This window comes from Lytechinus variegatus, chromosome 7, assembly GCF_018143015.1.
Source record: "Lytechinus variegatus isolate NC3 chromosome 7, Lvar_3.0, whole genome shotgun sequence".
NCBI classification, from domain to species: domain Eukaryota; kingdom Metazoa; phylum Echinodermata; class Echinoidea; order Temnopleuroida; family Toxopneustidae; genus Lytechinus; species Lytechinus variegatus.
In genome coordinates this window covers 11603927-11620165 of record NC_054746.1, presented here as the reverse complement: position 1 = coordinate 11620165, position 16239 = coordinate 11603927, and the positions used below count along the sequence as shown (strand labels likewise).

Sequence of the window (16239 nt, the reverse complement as noted above, 5' to 3'; positions counted from 1 at the left end):
CGATCATTATACAGGATTTAATCTATGTAGGATATAGGAGACCAAAGATCGTGGGTTCGAGTCCACCACGGGTGGATGACTGAAGCCAGTGCGTTGTGTGTAAATGTCTCTCTCACGTTTCATAGATGCAGGCTATGTTACAGTGGAAAACAACCCGTCCCTCAAACAGGACACCTTTGCACGTTAAGAACCCACAGCACTATTTGTATAAGAGTAGGGGGAAACCCCGGTGTAGTGGTCCACCTGCACTCCCTCCAATCAGTTATATCGGGAGGAGAGACCTGCCGGTCACAGTGATTTAGTTTGTTTTGCGCCTCCCAGGCACAGGTGACGCCAAACAAATAATAATAATAAAATTCAATATTCATTGTGCTAATTACCTTGGGATCTAAAGAGGACAGCTTCTCTATTTTCTTGGCAGAGTCTCCTGAAGGATTTGTCTTCTTACTAAAGAAAATGAACGCTGCTTTGGGTTTGTCGCTCCATGTACACATGATAAAGTTGCTTGTCATCACAGCTGAACAAATATACACAAAACGATAGCGGATATGATTTTTAAGAGAATTAAACAGATTCAAGTTTACACCATCATACGTAAAGATTTCATAGGTTACAAACAGGCTCATTTTAATATAAAAATGCATATTCTCTTGCCAGAATAATTTCCAATGCAAGAAGAAGGTGATGACACTGGAAACATAGTTCAGACTGTCCTATTCAAATGTCAAGGAATTCTAGTTCAGCTTGTTGAAAAAGATACATTATGTTGCCAATCTGCAAGCATGAAATTTTTCCTGGAAACGTTATCTGTACAATATATTTCAAAGAAAGTCTACTACAATAGCATTTCAAATTGTGAAGAAAAAACACATTTTAATGCAACAAAAAAGTTTGTGCAATATTTTACAAAATGTCTAAAGGAATTAATTTTATTTGCATCATTTAGACCTTTAGTTCAAGTGGCATGCTCGAAATTCATAAGATGATGTAAAACACATTTATACGCATGTATGTAGCAGACGCAAAATGATATCAAGTAAAGTAGAAAGTTTCCAGTAATAATCGGGAAGGGGGGGTACTTAGATTTGGTTTGGACAGATTTATGGGTCATTTTGGCTAAAAAGGTACCCATTATTATGACTTATCAAAATGTGAAAGGCACAAAAAAAAAGGTTATCACCCAAAATTGGAGGAGAATATGGACCCATGTTGAAGGCTAGAATCTAAAAACTGAGTTTATGGACCCATGTTTAAAGCCAGTATCTAAAAATTAGGACCATGTATAGGGATTTTCCAGCATAAAACCATACCCTTATGTTTAGGGATTTCTTTAAAAAAAAAAGGGGGACCCATTCCAGTGGCACATCCCCACATGCCTTATTTTGTGATAATTTGGGTGTCATATCAGTTAAAGTATTGGATGTGTACTGTTAGGGATTTGTGCCCCAATTGGCTCTCCATAGTTAAACCACAACTTTAAACCAGAGTTTAATTTAAACCTGACTTCAGAATACAGACCAATGAGACTACACCATGTGGGATGAAACCAAAAGTAAAACAGGCAAATAGATTAAGTGGATGTAAATCAAGTGGCAATTTATCATAATTAATACAATGAAGTCAAGGGTGTCTTCTAGAAGATGCCAAGATCAAACTTACCATGCGTGATAGAAGGAGGAACCTTTCCTTGAAGACTCTTATCAATGACCAGTCTATCAATATCCCCACTGTGACTGGCTATTTGTATGGAAAGCAACACACAGTTACTCAAAAGGAGCTGGACATTCTTCTGGGATCTCCATAGTGTAGCGACTATTTCATGACTGGCAAGTAATTCCTTTTCAACACCAACAAGAAATACAAAGAAAATAATTGTCATCTGTAATGTAACTAGCAAGACAATTGACATCTATTGTGTATTTTAGTATTGTTGAACACATATGATTAAATGACAATCTTCATACGATTAATCTCTAATATTACTCAAAATTCTGAGATCTAATTTATGATCTATGATCTTTCTTTGACCTTGAATATATTTGTCTTTCTCTGCATAAAGTTATGACAAAATTATCTTAAATTGACACAAATTCATTAGGAATGCTATGGAACATATCTACATAAATTGAATCTCCATTTGAATCATACTTTAGTATATATTTTTTTTCAAAATCTTAAGATTCATTGGTTAAATAACACAATATGCAGAATATGCATTACACTTTGCAGAAAAGTATAGTCATATATTACAATTTATTGGAAGTGTAATAGTGATAACAAATATACATGTATAAAGCTCTGTAATACTAGTCCTAAGTGACATCACCTGGCTATAGAGTACCAAAGTGTAACGTCATAAATTTTTCCATTTTGCATGTAAGCATTTTTTGATACCATATTTTGATAGAGCATGATGAAATACCCCGACAACCTAAATTTGGTGGGATTCGGTCCATGGGACTCCAAGATACGACCTCATGAATACATACTTAGCCCCATTGAAGTCAATGTTATTGGGCTGGGTTTAAGTGTTAGGAACCAGGCCAATAATACATGTACATTGACTTCAATAGGGCTATCTCTAAGGCCCCATATACCAATTCCCTCCAATTTGGGGTTGTGGGGATTTTTCTTCATGCTCTACCAAAATATGGTATAAAAAACGTGGAAATACTAAAAAGTTTTTCTGTGATGTCACCATGCCGGTACTCCATAATAAACAACACATGACATTTTTCATTATTACATAATAAAATATTGAGTATCAAAAACACAACATGGAAATAGAATCCATAAAAATAAATGAACATGAGTCTACCTCTGCTTCTTTGAGAAGATCCCTAAGTTTATCCGGCCTTCTGTTCTTTGGTGTCCAAACTTGATCTCGACCTACAACATTGAATGATTAGATAAACACAAGAATCATATATTGATGATAAAAAGTCAACAGAAATTTGTGAATGCTAAGGAACAAAAGAATCTGTTCTAAATATTCTCATTTTCTGATAATGGCCATTATACCAGCAATTTAAATCAAACTTCACAATGTTTTTAAATGTAACTGTTTTATCAACAGGTATATGTATCAAGAGTGATATACAGCAGAGCAGTCTATTATAGGATCCCACTGTGTAACTAGCCTATTACAGAACAGTCGCTCTTTCACATTTTCAACACTGAAATCTATTAAAGGACAAGTCCACTCCAACAAAAACTTGATTTTAATAAAAAGAGAAAAATTCAAAAAGCACAGTACTGAAAATTTCATCAAAATCGGATGTAAAATAAGAAAGTTATGGCATTTTAAAGTTTCACTTCATTTCACAAAACAGTTATATGCACATCTCGGTCGGTATGCAAATGAGGAACTGATGACATCACTCACTCACTATTTCTTTTGTATTTTATTATATGAAATATTGAATATTTTTATTTTCTCGTCATTGTCATGTGAAATGAAGTTTCATTCCTCCCTGAACACGTGGAATTCCATTATTTTAACATTTTGTGCTTCAGGCAAGGAGGTCCTAATCGTCAAATTCGTAAAAATTGAAATATTGTATAATTCAAACAATAAAAAACAAAGAGTGAGTGAGTGACATCATCGACTCTCTCATTTGGATGTAACTGGCTCGTTCATATAACTATTTTGTTAAAAATAAGCGAAACTTTGAAATGTCATAACTTTCTTATTTTACATCCGATTTTGATGAAATTTTCAGCATTGTGCTAGTCTGATTTTTCTCTATTGATTCAAATCAACATTTTTCTGAGGTGGACTTGACCTTTAATGAAATATTATTTCAGTATTTTTTATATCATTTTGAAAATGAAATTTTGAATGTTCAATTGTGCTGAACCAATACTTACTTTCAAAATACTGCTGCTTCTGATCCATATATCCAGTGTTAACTAAATATACAAAATTTATTTAAAAGAAGTAACAGTTAATGACATAGTGTTCCAGGGATACTATTAATTTAATTATGATTTCAATAAACTATTATCATAATATATATTATAATATTCATAAATCAAAATTATTATTTTTATCACATGACTCTAATGGAGTCACTCCAGTATGCATACATAAACCAAGTCTGAAATGAACCCCTTGGGTGGTTCTTTTATTATCGAAAAAACAAACCAGGATGGATAGATGGATGACCTGAAACCATCCACTGTGGGCAGAGTCATTGAAAGATATTGTTTGGGATTTTGTTGGGATTTATCAAATCATTATCAAACAATAAAACTTAAAACATTGAAATTAATCCCTAAAAAAGGTTTTTAGTTTTCAAGGGAACATGAATGGATGGATATATGGACGGCCCCAATCATGCCACTAGCAACCATCTTTATGTGCTGTGGGTGATCATAAACAAAAATATTACTTAAGTTTAGCTAGTAATTAGGATTTATTGTATCATCAAATAATAAAATTAAAAACATTGGAATCAACTTCAAAAATGGTTCTTTACATCAAGAGAACATACAACAGAACAGACAGATGGATAGACAATCAAAATCAAGCCTCCAGTAACCATATACTGTAGGTAGAATCATAAAACAAATAATCCATTACTTTAGCAGTTATGGTTAATAAAATCATTTATTAATCAATCATGAATTATCAACTATTAAACAATTAAACTTTATGTCTTACCCATGTCTCCTTTGTCATAGTAGGTATGGCATCCAATGTTTCCATCTAAAATTTATATAAAATTATTTCACAACAGATGATAAAATGATGAACTATGCAGTTAAGCACTATATCAATGTGCATTTCCATATTTGGATTAATTATCATGTATGTAATCTTGGTTCAATAAGTTATGCCAAGAAATATATATCATCATATCACATAATAGGGGCATTCATAGTAAAAATAAAATTAGACATCTATCAAAACAGATATGACTTTCATGATGCAACAGACAGATTTACAACTTGCATTCTATGCATAAAGCATCATAACATTGCAATTCATCTTAACTTGTCAAACAATGAAGGGAAGAATTAAAGTTGACAACTTTATCTGGTATTACAAAGTAGTTATAGTATTATCATGATTATTTATTATTATTACTAGTAGTAGTAGTAGTAGTAGTAGTAGTAATAGTAGTAGCAGCAGCAGCAGCAGCAGTAGTAATAGTAGTAGTATCATCATTATTATAATTCAATTATGTAGTTACAATGGAGTAAAACAAAAACAACTAAACTTTTCACTTTTTAAAATATTTTAACTTTTTTCATATTCTTTATCAATGTTACTATTTTGACAGAAGCGCATCTAGAGGGGGGTTTGGGGGGGTTGCAACCCCCCCCCAAAAAAAAAAAAAAAATCCGGGGACCATTTTTTAAAATCTTATCTTTTTTTAAACTTGTAATTTCATTTTATTCTATTTCTATGTATTTATTTCATTTATTATTATTATTACTTTTTAGGCTAACAGTGCTTATTCCAAGGTCCCCAATTCTTTGTATCTGTGTTGTTAACTGGCCTTACATTGCAGGAAAATGCAACTTAATTTTACAAATTTTCATGGGGGTTAATTTGGCAACGACCTCTATACCAAAAATAGTGGTGTTTTAGATGCAAAAAAAGCCATTTTCACACACAGATTTTCAAAAATTTTCCCTACTGAGGGAGGGGGACACCCCCCTCCCCCTCGCTCGCTCCGCTCGCTTGGACTCGGTCGCTACGCTCCCTCGCATACCACCCAACCCCCCCCCTTTATAAAAAGCTGGATCCGCCCCTGTTTGATGTTCATTTGAAAGCATATTTACCTTTGATTCCCATAGCACCTTTCATTGACCAGATGTACAGCTCAACCAGACACCCTGCCATGTTGAAGTAAATTAAGTTTTCAACGAATAGATGATAACTCTAGTTTCTACTTCCTCTACCATCAATGCCAGGCTCTATTGGTGACTGGGGATCTTTTGTCCTAAAATGTCAAAAAAATATATTGTTTTAATGAACAAAATATTTAAAGTGAACAATGAAGCAAACTATTTTGAAAAATAAAGGTATAAACTGTATACAGTATGCTTAGATGCAACAATGTATTTTGACTAAAAAATAATACAAGAATTTGGATCTGAATAGGGAGAAGGCGGAAGTCCATATGCACCCCCCCCACCAAAAATAACAAAAGATTGTCGAGACTTCTGGTTTGTTCACTTCAGATTTCTCCATGATTTTTTCACTCTTGCTTACCTTAGTTGGGACTCAAACTCACCTCGTTTTATCTGCAGTCAAGACCTCTTCCCGCTATGCTTAGCAAGAAGCGCTGGTACCGGAAGGGGTATTTTAATGATTATCAGCCGATAGTTCGACTAGTCTTGACTCACGGACCCTATATCCATGTAACTGACGTCTATGTCCCGCAGGGGTAAGTAAAAAATTTTTTATCAAGACACAGGTCTGAGGATATTCTTGTTTCTGGGACAATCCCAATCCTACTGATTTTCAAACTACCTTTCGGCTTGCATTGGACAGACTGGATACAATTTTGGAATTCCCAATTTTCTTTCTTAATCACAGAAAAGATTGGACTTTGGAAAAAAAACTTGGAATCATCAAATAATCATGCCCAGTTCGCAATGACGAGACAAACTGAGATCATGTGGGTGTTTCATAAAGCTGTTCATAAGTTAAGAGCGACTTTAAGAACGACTAGTGACCCTTTCTTTTGGTAAATGGTATATTCATTATTGGCGTTAGTTAGCGCATAAGAAAGGATCACCAGTCGTTCTAAAAGTCGCTCTTAACTTATGAACAGCTTTATGAAACGCCCCCATATCTTTCATTAAACTTTTTTCACCACAAAATCAGGACTTTATAATTTATGTACAACAGATGGTTATCACCACAATTCTCGACCTCATCACATCCCTGGGCTGGGCCTGACTCTAAGACTAGGGACAGGGTTAGAGCAGCGAGAGGCGACCAGACCCTTATAAAAATCGCCAATGGTATTTGAATGGTGCCGAATGGTAGTTGAATGGTAATCTGAATGGTAAATGGTACGCGAATGGTATTTAAGTGGTGTTTCAATGGTAAGTTCTTAATGGTAATTGGTAGTTTATTTAATGGTAAATGGTATACCATATACCGAATGGTGTTTCAGTGGTATGTGACTAATGATATGATTGGTATGATGAATGGTATACCATTTACCCAATGATGTCTCAGTGGTATTCAATGGTGTCTCAGTGGTATGTGCTTGTAATGGTATGATTGGTATGATGAATAGTATACCATACATCCAATGGTGTCTCAGTGGTATACAATGGTGTCTCAGTGGTATTCAATGGTGTCTCAGTAGTATGTGCCTGTAATGGTATGATTGGTATGATCAATGGTATACCATACACCAATGGTGTCTCAGTGGTATACAATGGTGTCTCAGTAGTATGCCTCTAATGGTATGACTGGTATAATGAATGGTATACCATGCACCAATGGTGTCTCAGTGGTATACAATGGTGTCTCAGTGGTATTCAATGGTGTCTCAGTAGTATGTGTCTTTGATGGTATGACTGCATGGTATACCATGATATACCCAATGGTGTCTCAGTGGTATACAATGGTGTCTCAGTGGTATTCAATGGTGTCTCAGTGGTATGTGCTTGTAATGGCATGATTGGTATGATGAATAGTATACCATACATCCAATGGTGTCTCAGTGGTATACAATGGTATCTCAGTGGTATTCAATAGTGTCTCAGTAGTATATGCCTCTAATGGTATGACTGGTATAATGAATGGTATACCATGCACCAATGGTGTCTTAGTGGTATACAATGGTGTCTCAGTGGTATTCAATGGTGTCTCAGTAGTATGTGCCTCTAATGGTATGACTGCATGGTATACCATTATATACCCAATGGTATCTCAGTGGTATACAATGGTGTCTCAGTGGTATTCAATGGTGTCTCAGTAGTATGTGCCTAGTGGTATATAATATAATCATGTTGGATAATTGTAAAGCTATAGTGGCTTAGTGATGTTTGCCTAATGAATGCCATTTGTGTTAATGGTGAATGATATGCCCAATTGCATTACCCATTAACATAATTCCGAAGATTTAAAGAAAATATATCAAAGATTAAAAGGTATTTAGAGTTAATTAAATATTTGACCTGTGACTTTCATGCGAGCAGCTTCCCCAAATCAAGTGTAATCGCTCATGATTGTAAACATGGTCTCTTGCATTCTTTTAAATTGTCTTTGTCCTTATTAAGTAAAAGGTCTATATGTGTTTAAATATTATTGATCCAGTGGTTATGATACAATATTATAAATTTGTTATATTTTACAATTGTACATAAATTTAAATCTGATGCAATGGGTGCAAAAATAAAATCAATCGGTCAATGAAATCTTTTTTGATAAAAAGGGTTTTAATTTTTAATTAATAAGTTTTATTCTATTTTTATAATCATTTTGCTTGTTTATGGCCGTTTTTTATAAAAAGAACTATATATTGTTCCAAGAAGATATTTGCAATCAATCCCAAAATTCGATCAGATGCAAATTTACAGGTGATGATACATTAAGTTTATCTAGAACATATCAATTTGGATTTTTTTATGGATCAGTTGCAAGTTTGCAATGAAAAGTATGACTCTCATGATTTTGGAGTCTGAAATTGATTTGCGTTCGATTGCTTCGATTGCAAGTTTCTTGCAATGCCCCATATTTTGCTCAAAATGAATTCACTGTTGGTTGTCTTGGTCCCCCAACCTCTATCAAATTCCCATCCGCAAACCCTGATTTGGTCTGTCTGCAACGTCAAAAGCCCCATCTGACCCATTTGTACGCTATTATAGCTGCTACCAATCATGAATTATTTCACCCTTTTTTTACGAATGATATTTTCAAAATTCTAATTCTATTTTAGGCTCTAAATATTCCTTCCCACTTGTGGACGGCGTTTATAAAGAGGAGAGCTATTCTATAGGCCGGCATTACTTGATTGAAATGATTTATCCACATGGTCTTGCTCCCTCACCCCTATCAAAATTCCCTGCCGCCATACAGGGTATAGTACAATGTAACAGAAAAGAAATCTACTGAATGAAATCTCAATTTCAATCATTACAAAAGCAAATTAAAAGGGAAGAGGAGTGAGTAAAAAATATATATATAAAGGGGAAAAACAAGAAAAGAAAAAAGGCAAAGAAGAAAAGAAAGATTAACAGAAAAGAAAAAAAGACAACGAAAATAAAAAAGAAAATAAGAGAGAGAGAACAGGAAAAAAAAGTGAAGGGATCGAAAACTTTTTTCATAGATTCCAAGATCCAAGGAAAACAGTGGCATGGATGCACTCACGCCATCATGGTTTCCAACCCAGAACCAATCGAGAGGAAAAAGAAGACACCCCTGATTTGGTTTTAATTCACCCCCCACCCATATCGGGATGTGTATTTATCTTGGCGAAGAAGTCCCCTCCCCCCATATTTTGTCATAATTTATCCCCCCCCCATATGCTTTGGCGAGAGGGGCCGCTTGGCTGCTTACCAGGTAGCTCTATTATACGTGTTGTTCTCGCACTACGCACGCGCGAACGTCTAACCGCCAAGTGCAATATTTAAAAATGAATACTCGATCTACCGGTACTACCGTTTTGCTGTTGATAAGTCCGTCGATAATTCATCAAAAACTAAAGGAACACGGGTCAGATTCGGAGAGCGACTTCAAAGTCATTTGTAGAAGGCTGTAACAGTAAGTTCTATAACAATTTTCTTTGATTTATTTCTCAAATTGTCTCAAAATTTTAGATGTCGTTGTACTGCCACGACATGCACGACCACTGCACTGCCACCGTCACTGCCCCGTTGGCGCTGGCCGCTGCTCTACGGGCCGGGACGTGGCTTTGACGATAGCGAGTGCTTATGGTTTATGCTTTGTATTGGCAGAGTTAAGATCGGCGAGCATTGAATAGTAATTCGCTCATATTGCCTGATGTTTATTGTCAATGTTTTACAAAAACCATCTCTGAATACATTGAATTCGTGAATGAATGATTTGTTAATGCTAATGTCAAGACTGTCAAAGTTTTAATTGTGAATAAATAGACCGTTACTGCACACGTTAATTTACTGAAATTGAAAACTTGCCGACAAATATTGCTTTGAAATTAGGCCTATAATTTGTTGTTGTTGTTGATAGATGTTGGTAAATGAGATAAAATGGAGGTGAAACATGGTAAGGGTCCTAAAGTTTAAAAAAATGATAAAGGCTACGCAGGTCTATAACTTAGCTACACTGTACACACCACTCATTGCACATACTATTTCAATGGTAAAATGTGCACTTTGTGTGTGGAACTGTGACTGAACGGAGTGACAAACGATTCCTATTCAATTTTTCTACAGAGGCGGCAATAAATATGCAGAGAAAACTGGCGCTAATGCAGTTTTGCACCGGCCGATTACCAGCATACCTCATCACCAAAACTTGTTCCCAAATGTCATGACAGGTCTCTCAGTCACATTTCGATGTTAATATACCCACCGTTTTTCAAAATATTGGGAATGGCTGTATTTAGTCTTCGATCTCGACGTCGTTGATCTAATCCGTAGACATCACTTCGCGGATCTCTCGGATTCGCCGTAATATTTATATGGACTGAAGTTAGCAACCAAATCATGCTAACATGTGGCAAACAAACTGCCAGCATGCCGCATGCGAATCTTTTGATCGCATAACTTCGGTCCATATCAACATGACGGCGAATCCAAGCAATCCACAATATTTTGAAAAGTGGTGGGCATATTGTGTATTGATCTCAAAATGTGTGTAGACAATTCTGGTGGGGAGTTTTGCTTGAAGTTGCATGCACAACGAACAATTGTCCATAGACTGTGTACAACGGATAGATCGTCTCCGCACAGCGATTCGAAGACCACTGATTGGTCAATAGCGCAGATCACGTCATGACCACGTGGTCCCAAAAATCATTCCTTTGGACTGCGTGCGGAAGTATCGATAACGATATCCGGTCATGTTGTGTACACGGTAAATGGTCTTGGTTCGTGATCGGATCGCTCCGGTATTGATCGAAAATTATCGAAACTGCAATTTCATGCATATTCACGCGACGCTCCGAAACCCGGAAGCCAATTGACTTTGTGCACGTTGCGATAGACTCTACAAATTCCAAGGAACACGATGACATATAGACGCTAATTCGTAAGATTTTGACGGAAAAGCAAGAAGTATTCAGAATTCGCTTACCTGTGCGGTATCGGTGAGAAAATAGATCCTCCGAGAATACCTTTCATAATTCATGTAAAATATAGGAAAATTGAAATTCTAGGTCGATTTTGGTACGAGGTGATAGGGAATTGCACACTTGTTTTGGTGGAATTCTGTGTGGGGAAACAAAAGGCTTGCACTGCGCATGCTTACTATATTTTCATTCATAAATTGGTTCTCGGCAGTGGCTGGATGACGTCATGTAATAAGTAAAAATGTACACGACCGCTACGTTCACGCTCCGCTATCCATTGTACACAATTGTTCACTGTGAGTTGGCTGGTGTGAAACTGCATTAGTGCCGGAGGGTATTCTTAGATCCTTTCATGGGGCTAGGCATATCAATTTTTAAAGTAAATTTTATCCTCTTTTAAAGTTAAGTTTGTCCTGTGATCACATTTTATCTGTTTTTATTTATTTACTGATCAAAACTTGCCTAAAAAACGTCTGGAGTTCATCCACTGGCATATGATTGTCCATGAACGGATCCATGATTTCTCAAAGGGGGTAGTGGGGCACATTTTCCCAAGGAAACTTTAAATAACAAGCAAACCAAAAAGGAGATCCTCTTGTATGAGACAATAGTTTTAATATAAATATTTGCTGTAACTTTCGAAGGGGGGGGGGAGAACACTTGTGTAAGAAAGCCACATTTTTATCAAACACATCAACTATTGCTCTCAAGGTGGGGGCACAGGTCAAATGTGCCCACTTGGATCTGCTTCTGCGATTGTCAATACCAGAAAAATGGAATTTATGTCATCGATTACCCTCTTGAAAATTGCTGCTCTAGAAATTTGATTTCAGATGACATAGCTATTACTAGTATAAAGCATGCACAGTTATAATACAGCCTTGTCTGAACTACGCTGAAATACTATCACATTTCCTTATTTTTATCCTAAATTCTGGGCTGGTAATCAGAGGTCCATGAAAAATATCTTTAACATTAAAGTTCTAAGATCATTATTTTTCTATTACTATATTAGTATTCTATTTTTGTTTGTATCTGCTCATACATGCAGATTTTACAACACTTAAATTGATTTTATTTCATTTTCAAAGTTTGGACGACGGATACACTGGATGATAAGGTAGATGATCCAGCCTTATCTTGGAATGTCACGACGGGTGTTGAACAGAGAAAACGTACCGTGTACAAGAAACAATTGGAGTTTATGAAAGGTAGGTGTGTAAGAATTTTCTTCAGTAGAAAAAATGCAAAGCTTCATGAGATAAAACAGATTGTATTCCTGCAGTGGCATAGCTGAAAAAAAACCTTGTCAGGAATGGTAAAAAATCCTTAGAAAGGACAAATGTCATCCCTATTTAGAGGAGCACACTTCTTTTCTGACACCCCCCCCCCCAGAAAAAAATCAGTATGTTGGCTGAGGGGGGAAGGGTGGACACTTTTTCCCCAGGTATTCATTTGTTGTGGTATTTGTCATCATTGGGGCAACCTCCCATTATATAATAGGTTATTGTCTACCCATCTATGGTTAAACATAAATTTATTTATCATATTTTACAAAATGTTTTGTTGATATTTGTTAATTGGTATCATTCAATTGAATGGTAGAGTATACTGCAAATTTCTCAATATATAAAAAAATATATGAACTTCTAAAGAAAGCTTACACACACGACAAGCATTGATGTTTTGAACCCTTAGCTAATATACTGTCCTTTGCATTGTTTTCATCCAATTTTTCTTATTACAGCTTCAAGGAATTAATCCTGCCTGGTACCCATTCACTTCATCTGGGTCAAGTGATGCACAGTGTGGATGAAATTCGGGCTGAAGGAAAACACACCATGGCTAGGACTCAAATTCACGACCCTCTGTTTGAAAGGTGAGAGTCAGAACCTCTAGACCACGACGTTCCCAGCTGATGTCATATCCCCACTTGTTCTTTTGTATTTTATTACAAGAAGTCGCGCTAATTTACATTTTGTCCTCCGAGAACTATAAAAAATGGAGTGAAAATTTATTTCAAAGACATGTCCACCCTAACAAAAAAGTTGATTTGATTAAAAAGAGAAAAATCAAACATAAAAATCGGATGAAAAATAAGAAAGGTATGACATTTTTAAGTTTCGCTCAATTTCACTTAATAGTTACATGCACATCCAGGTCGGTATGCAAATGAGGGAACTGATGACATCACTCATTCACTTTTCTTTGTTTTTTAAATAAGAAATATTATAATTTTCTCCTCATTGTCCTATGAAATAAAGTTTTATTTTTATTTTTTTATTGTCAAATCTGTAAAAAAATTGAAATATTTTACAATTCAAACAATGAAAACCAAAACAAAAAGTGAGGGTCTTATTTTGCATCCGATTTAGATGAAATATTTTGCATGATGCTTGCCTGATTTTCTCTGTTGATTCAAAACAATCTTTTCTGTGGTGGACTAGACCTTTAATGTGAAGATATGCATTGCTGGAAATAATGATATGATACTTGGGACATATCATACACACATGTATGAAAATATGAAATAATTATTTCATTTTATAGACAAATATTCCTGACGATCGTGTGTACATTGGGTTAATTTTTTACCTAAATGTTGTTAAATTTCAAATTCAATAACTTTGTTATTATCAGATTTTAATGAAATTTTCAGCATGATCCTTTTCTGATTCATTCTCTCCCTACCAAAATCTCCCCTTTTCTCACGCTTTCTTTCTATGGTCCCCTTCATTCTCCTTATAACTATGTTATATGTAAAGTGTAACCGGTCGTCCAACCAATTTGATTGAAGGGCTAGAGGTACTCGAGACTGAAAGCTATGTGATATAATTCAAAGTGTACATCAGACAAAAAACACTGAAAATCTCATCCAAATTTGTTTAGGATTAACAAAGTTTTGACGAATTAAAGTTGTTATTTTTTGCTAAAACTGTTCTCTGCAAGTCCTCATGAATATACAAAATCACAATTTATATATTTTTTGTATTATATGAATTTAAATTTTGTCCAAGCTCGGTTGTAAAAAGTTACGATTGACTACTGATTTACTGTGTAAGACAATATAACACAACAAAAATAGACAGAAAAGAAATAAGTGGGTATCTTGTATATATTATTTTCTATATATTTTGCAAAAAAGGTCTCTATTTTTCTTCTGTTTTTTAGTTTTCCAAATTGAATAATTTTCTTTCCTTATTTTCCTTATATTTTTTTCTATGTGTGATATATTATTTATTTCTTAATGTATCATTATTGTATTTATGATAAACTTTTGGCATGTTTCTACAGTAAATCATTAAAAACGGTTTATCTTTTCCGGACTCGAATTACGATTGACTACTAATTTACTGTGTAAGACAATAATCTTTCTCACACATATTTAACACAACAAAAATAGACAGGAAAGAAATAAGTTGGTATCTTGTATATATTATTTTCTATATATTTTGCAAAAAAGGTCTCTATTTTTCTTCTGTTTTTTAGTGTTCCAAATTGAATAATTTTCTTTCCTTATTTTCATTATATTTTTTTTCTATGTGTGATATATTATTTATTTCTTAATGTATCATTATTGTATTTATGATAAACTTTTGGCGTGTTTCTACAGTAAATCATTAAAAACAGTTTATCTTTTCCAGACTAACCTTATCGTTCTTAAACCAACCTGTTTCTACAGACTGAATAATCTGATTAACTTGCATTTCGCGTCGCAAATACGGTGGAAATCGGAAAATTCAACCTATAACCTCACATTGCATTTTGGTATGTCAAAAATTGCATCTCGTTAGGAAAATTTTCAAAATTCATGGTAGATCTCACTCATTGTAGTAGTTACACGTTTCGCGATCAGCTGGCGAGATAAAAAATGGCCAGAATATATGTTTACTGTGAGATCGCACTTCTTGGTTCAAGCACTTAAGCCAGACACGTATGCTATTTTGCCCCGTGTTTTTACAGAAAAGTTAAACGGATTAACATGGCAATAACCACCTCTCAGAGAGATGGTTATGAGAAACCGTATTTTGCGCGATGCAATTTATCAATAAACCGCATCGCGTCTGTTTCTACAGGAAAGTGATCAGGGATTCTGGATACTTAGGCGGGTAATACCTTTTAACAATTCTATGTAGAAACATGCCATTGATAAATCTTTTTAGGTGAAAAGAAAAAAGAGACCAATTAGGGAGTACTATTTTCCCCCCTTTTGGGGATATTTCATTTCTTCTAGGTGTGGTACCCTTTATTCATTTGGCCATGTGAAGGCTATCACACATTTTGAGTTTAATCTTCGAAATTTGGTGTTCATTTGTTTGTTGTCCAAACTCTGTCTTACATGTAAATTTGTTTATAGGAAGATTAACATAATATTTATGTGGAGTGCAATCATTGATCTCTTGTGGAGTCGCACAGTCACATGTATTCATAATATGGTGCTTTTATGCCATACCTGTCAATACTCTTTTGTACTTGAACTTATTAGTAAAAAAATGTTTATTAATTACAAGTATCAGGTTTGTATGCAGAACAGTGGTTTGCCAAGTACTCAATCCATGTAAAAAGCAATATGAGAGAACAGGTTTATTCTTGGAAATGTTAGCCTTCATTTGTTGTGTTTTTCAATCAAACTCTGTCTTGATGCATGTTTATTTTTAGATAACAAGATTGACAGAGTATAGATATCAACGAGTAGCTAAGTCATATATATTAATAACTTATGTGCTTTAATTATAAAGTCTATACTTGTGAATACTCTGTGCCATTTATGCTGTACTTAAACTTCTTATAGTAAAAACATTTTATTGACGTTCTTGAAATAAGTAACTGTTTTCATTTTTTTCTTGTGTATACTTATTCCATTATTAAGCCTACCACTAACCCCAGAGATATGCTGTTCACCATTGGTCTACCATTCACTGTACTTTATTGGCCTACTATACATTGCACATCGTTGTTCTACTGTCTACCATTCAGTGTAAACCATTGG

General features: G+C 34.9%; 1 protein-coding gene and 1 long non-coding RNA gene across 3 annotated transcripts in view; one reads left to right on the top strand and one right to left on the bottom strand.

Moving 5' to 3' along the window:
• LOC121418449 (WD repeat-containing and planar cell polarity effector protein fritz homolog) overlaps positions 1 to 16239 on the bottom strand; it is an 82786-nt gene that overhangs the window by 64692 nt on the left and 1855 nt on the right. Inside the window, exons 1-7 of one of the 2 annotated variants that reach the window (XM_041612334.1) lie at positions 6249 to 6391; positions 5794 to 5954; positions 4667 to 4711; positions 3871 to 3912; positions 2819 to 2889; positions 1660 to 1837; positions 381 to 517 (exon numbers count right to left, since the gene is read on the bottom strand). In XM_041612334.1, coding sequence (XP_041468268.1) covers positions 381 to 517; positions 1660 to 1837; positions 2819 to 2889; positions 3871 to 3912; positions 4667 to 4711; positions 5794 to 5854 — 534 coding nt within the window. In that variant the 5' untranslated portion in view covers positions 5855 to 5954; positions 6249 to 6391. Of the gene's footprint in view, positions 1 to 380; positions 518 to 1659; positions 1838 to 2818; positions 2890 to 3870; positions 3913 to 4666; positions 4712 to 5793; positions 5955 to 6248; positions 6392 to 16239 lie in introns of those variants that run through there. The other variant, XM_041612333.1, reaches the window with a different exon arrangement.
• Positions 9700 to 13035, top strand: LOC121418450. Its single transcript, XR_005970467.1, has 3 exons — positions 9700 to 9739; positions 12341 to 12460; positions 12997 to 13035. It is a non-coding gene; the product is annotated as an uncharacterized LOC121418450 (long non-coding RNA).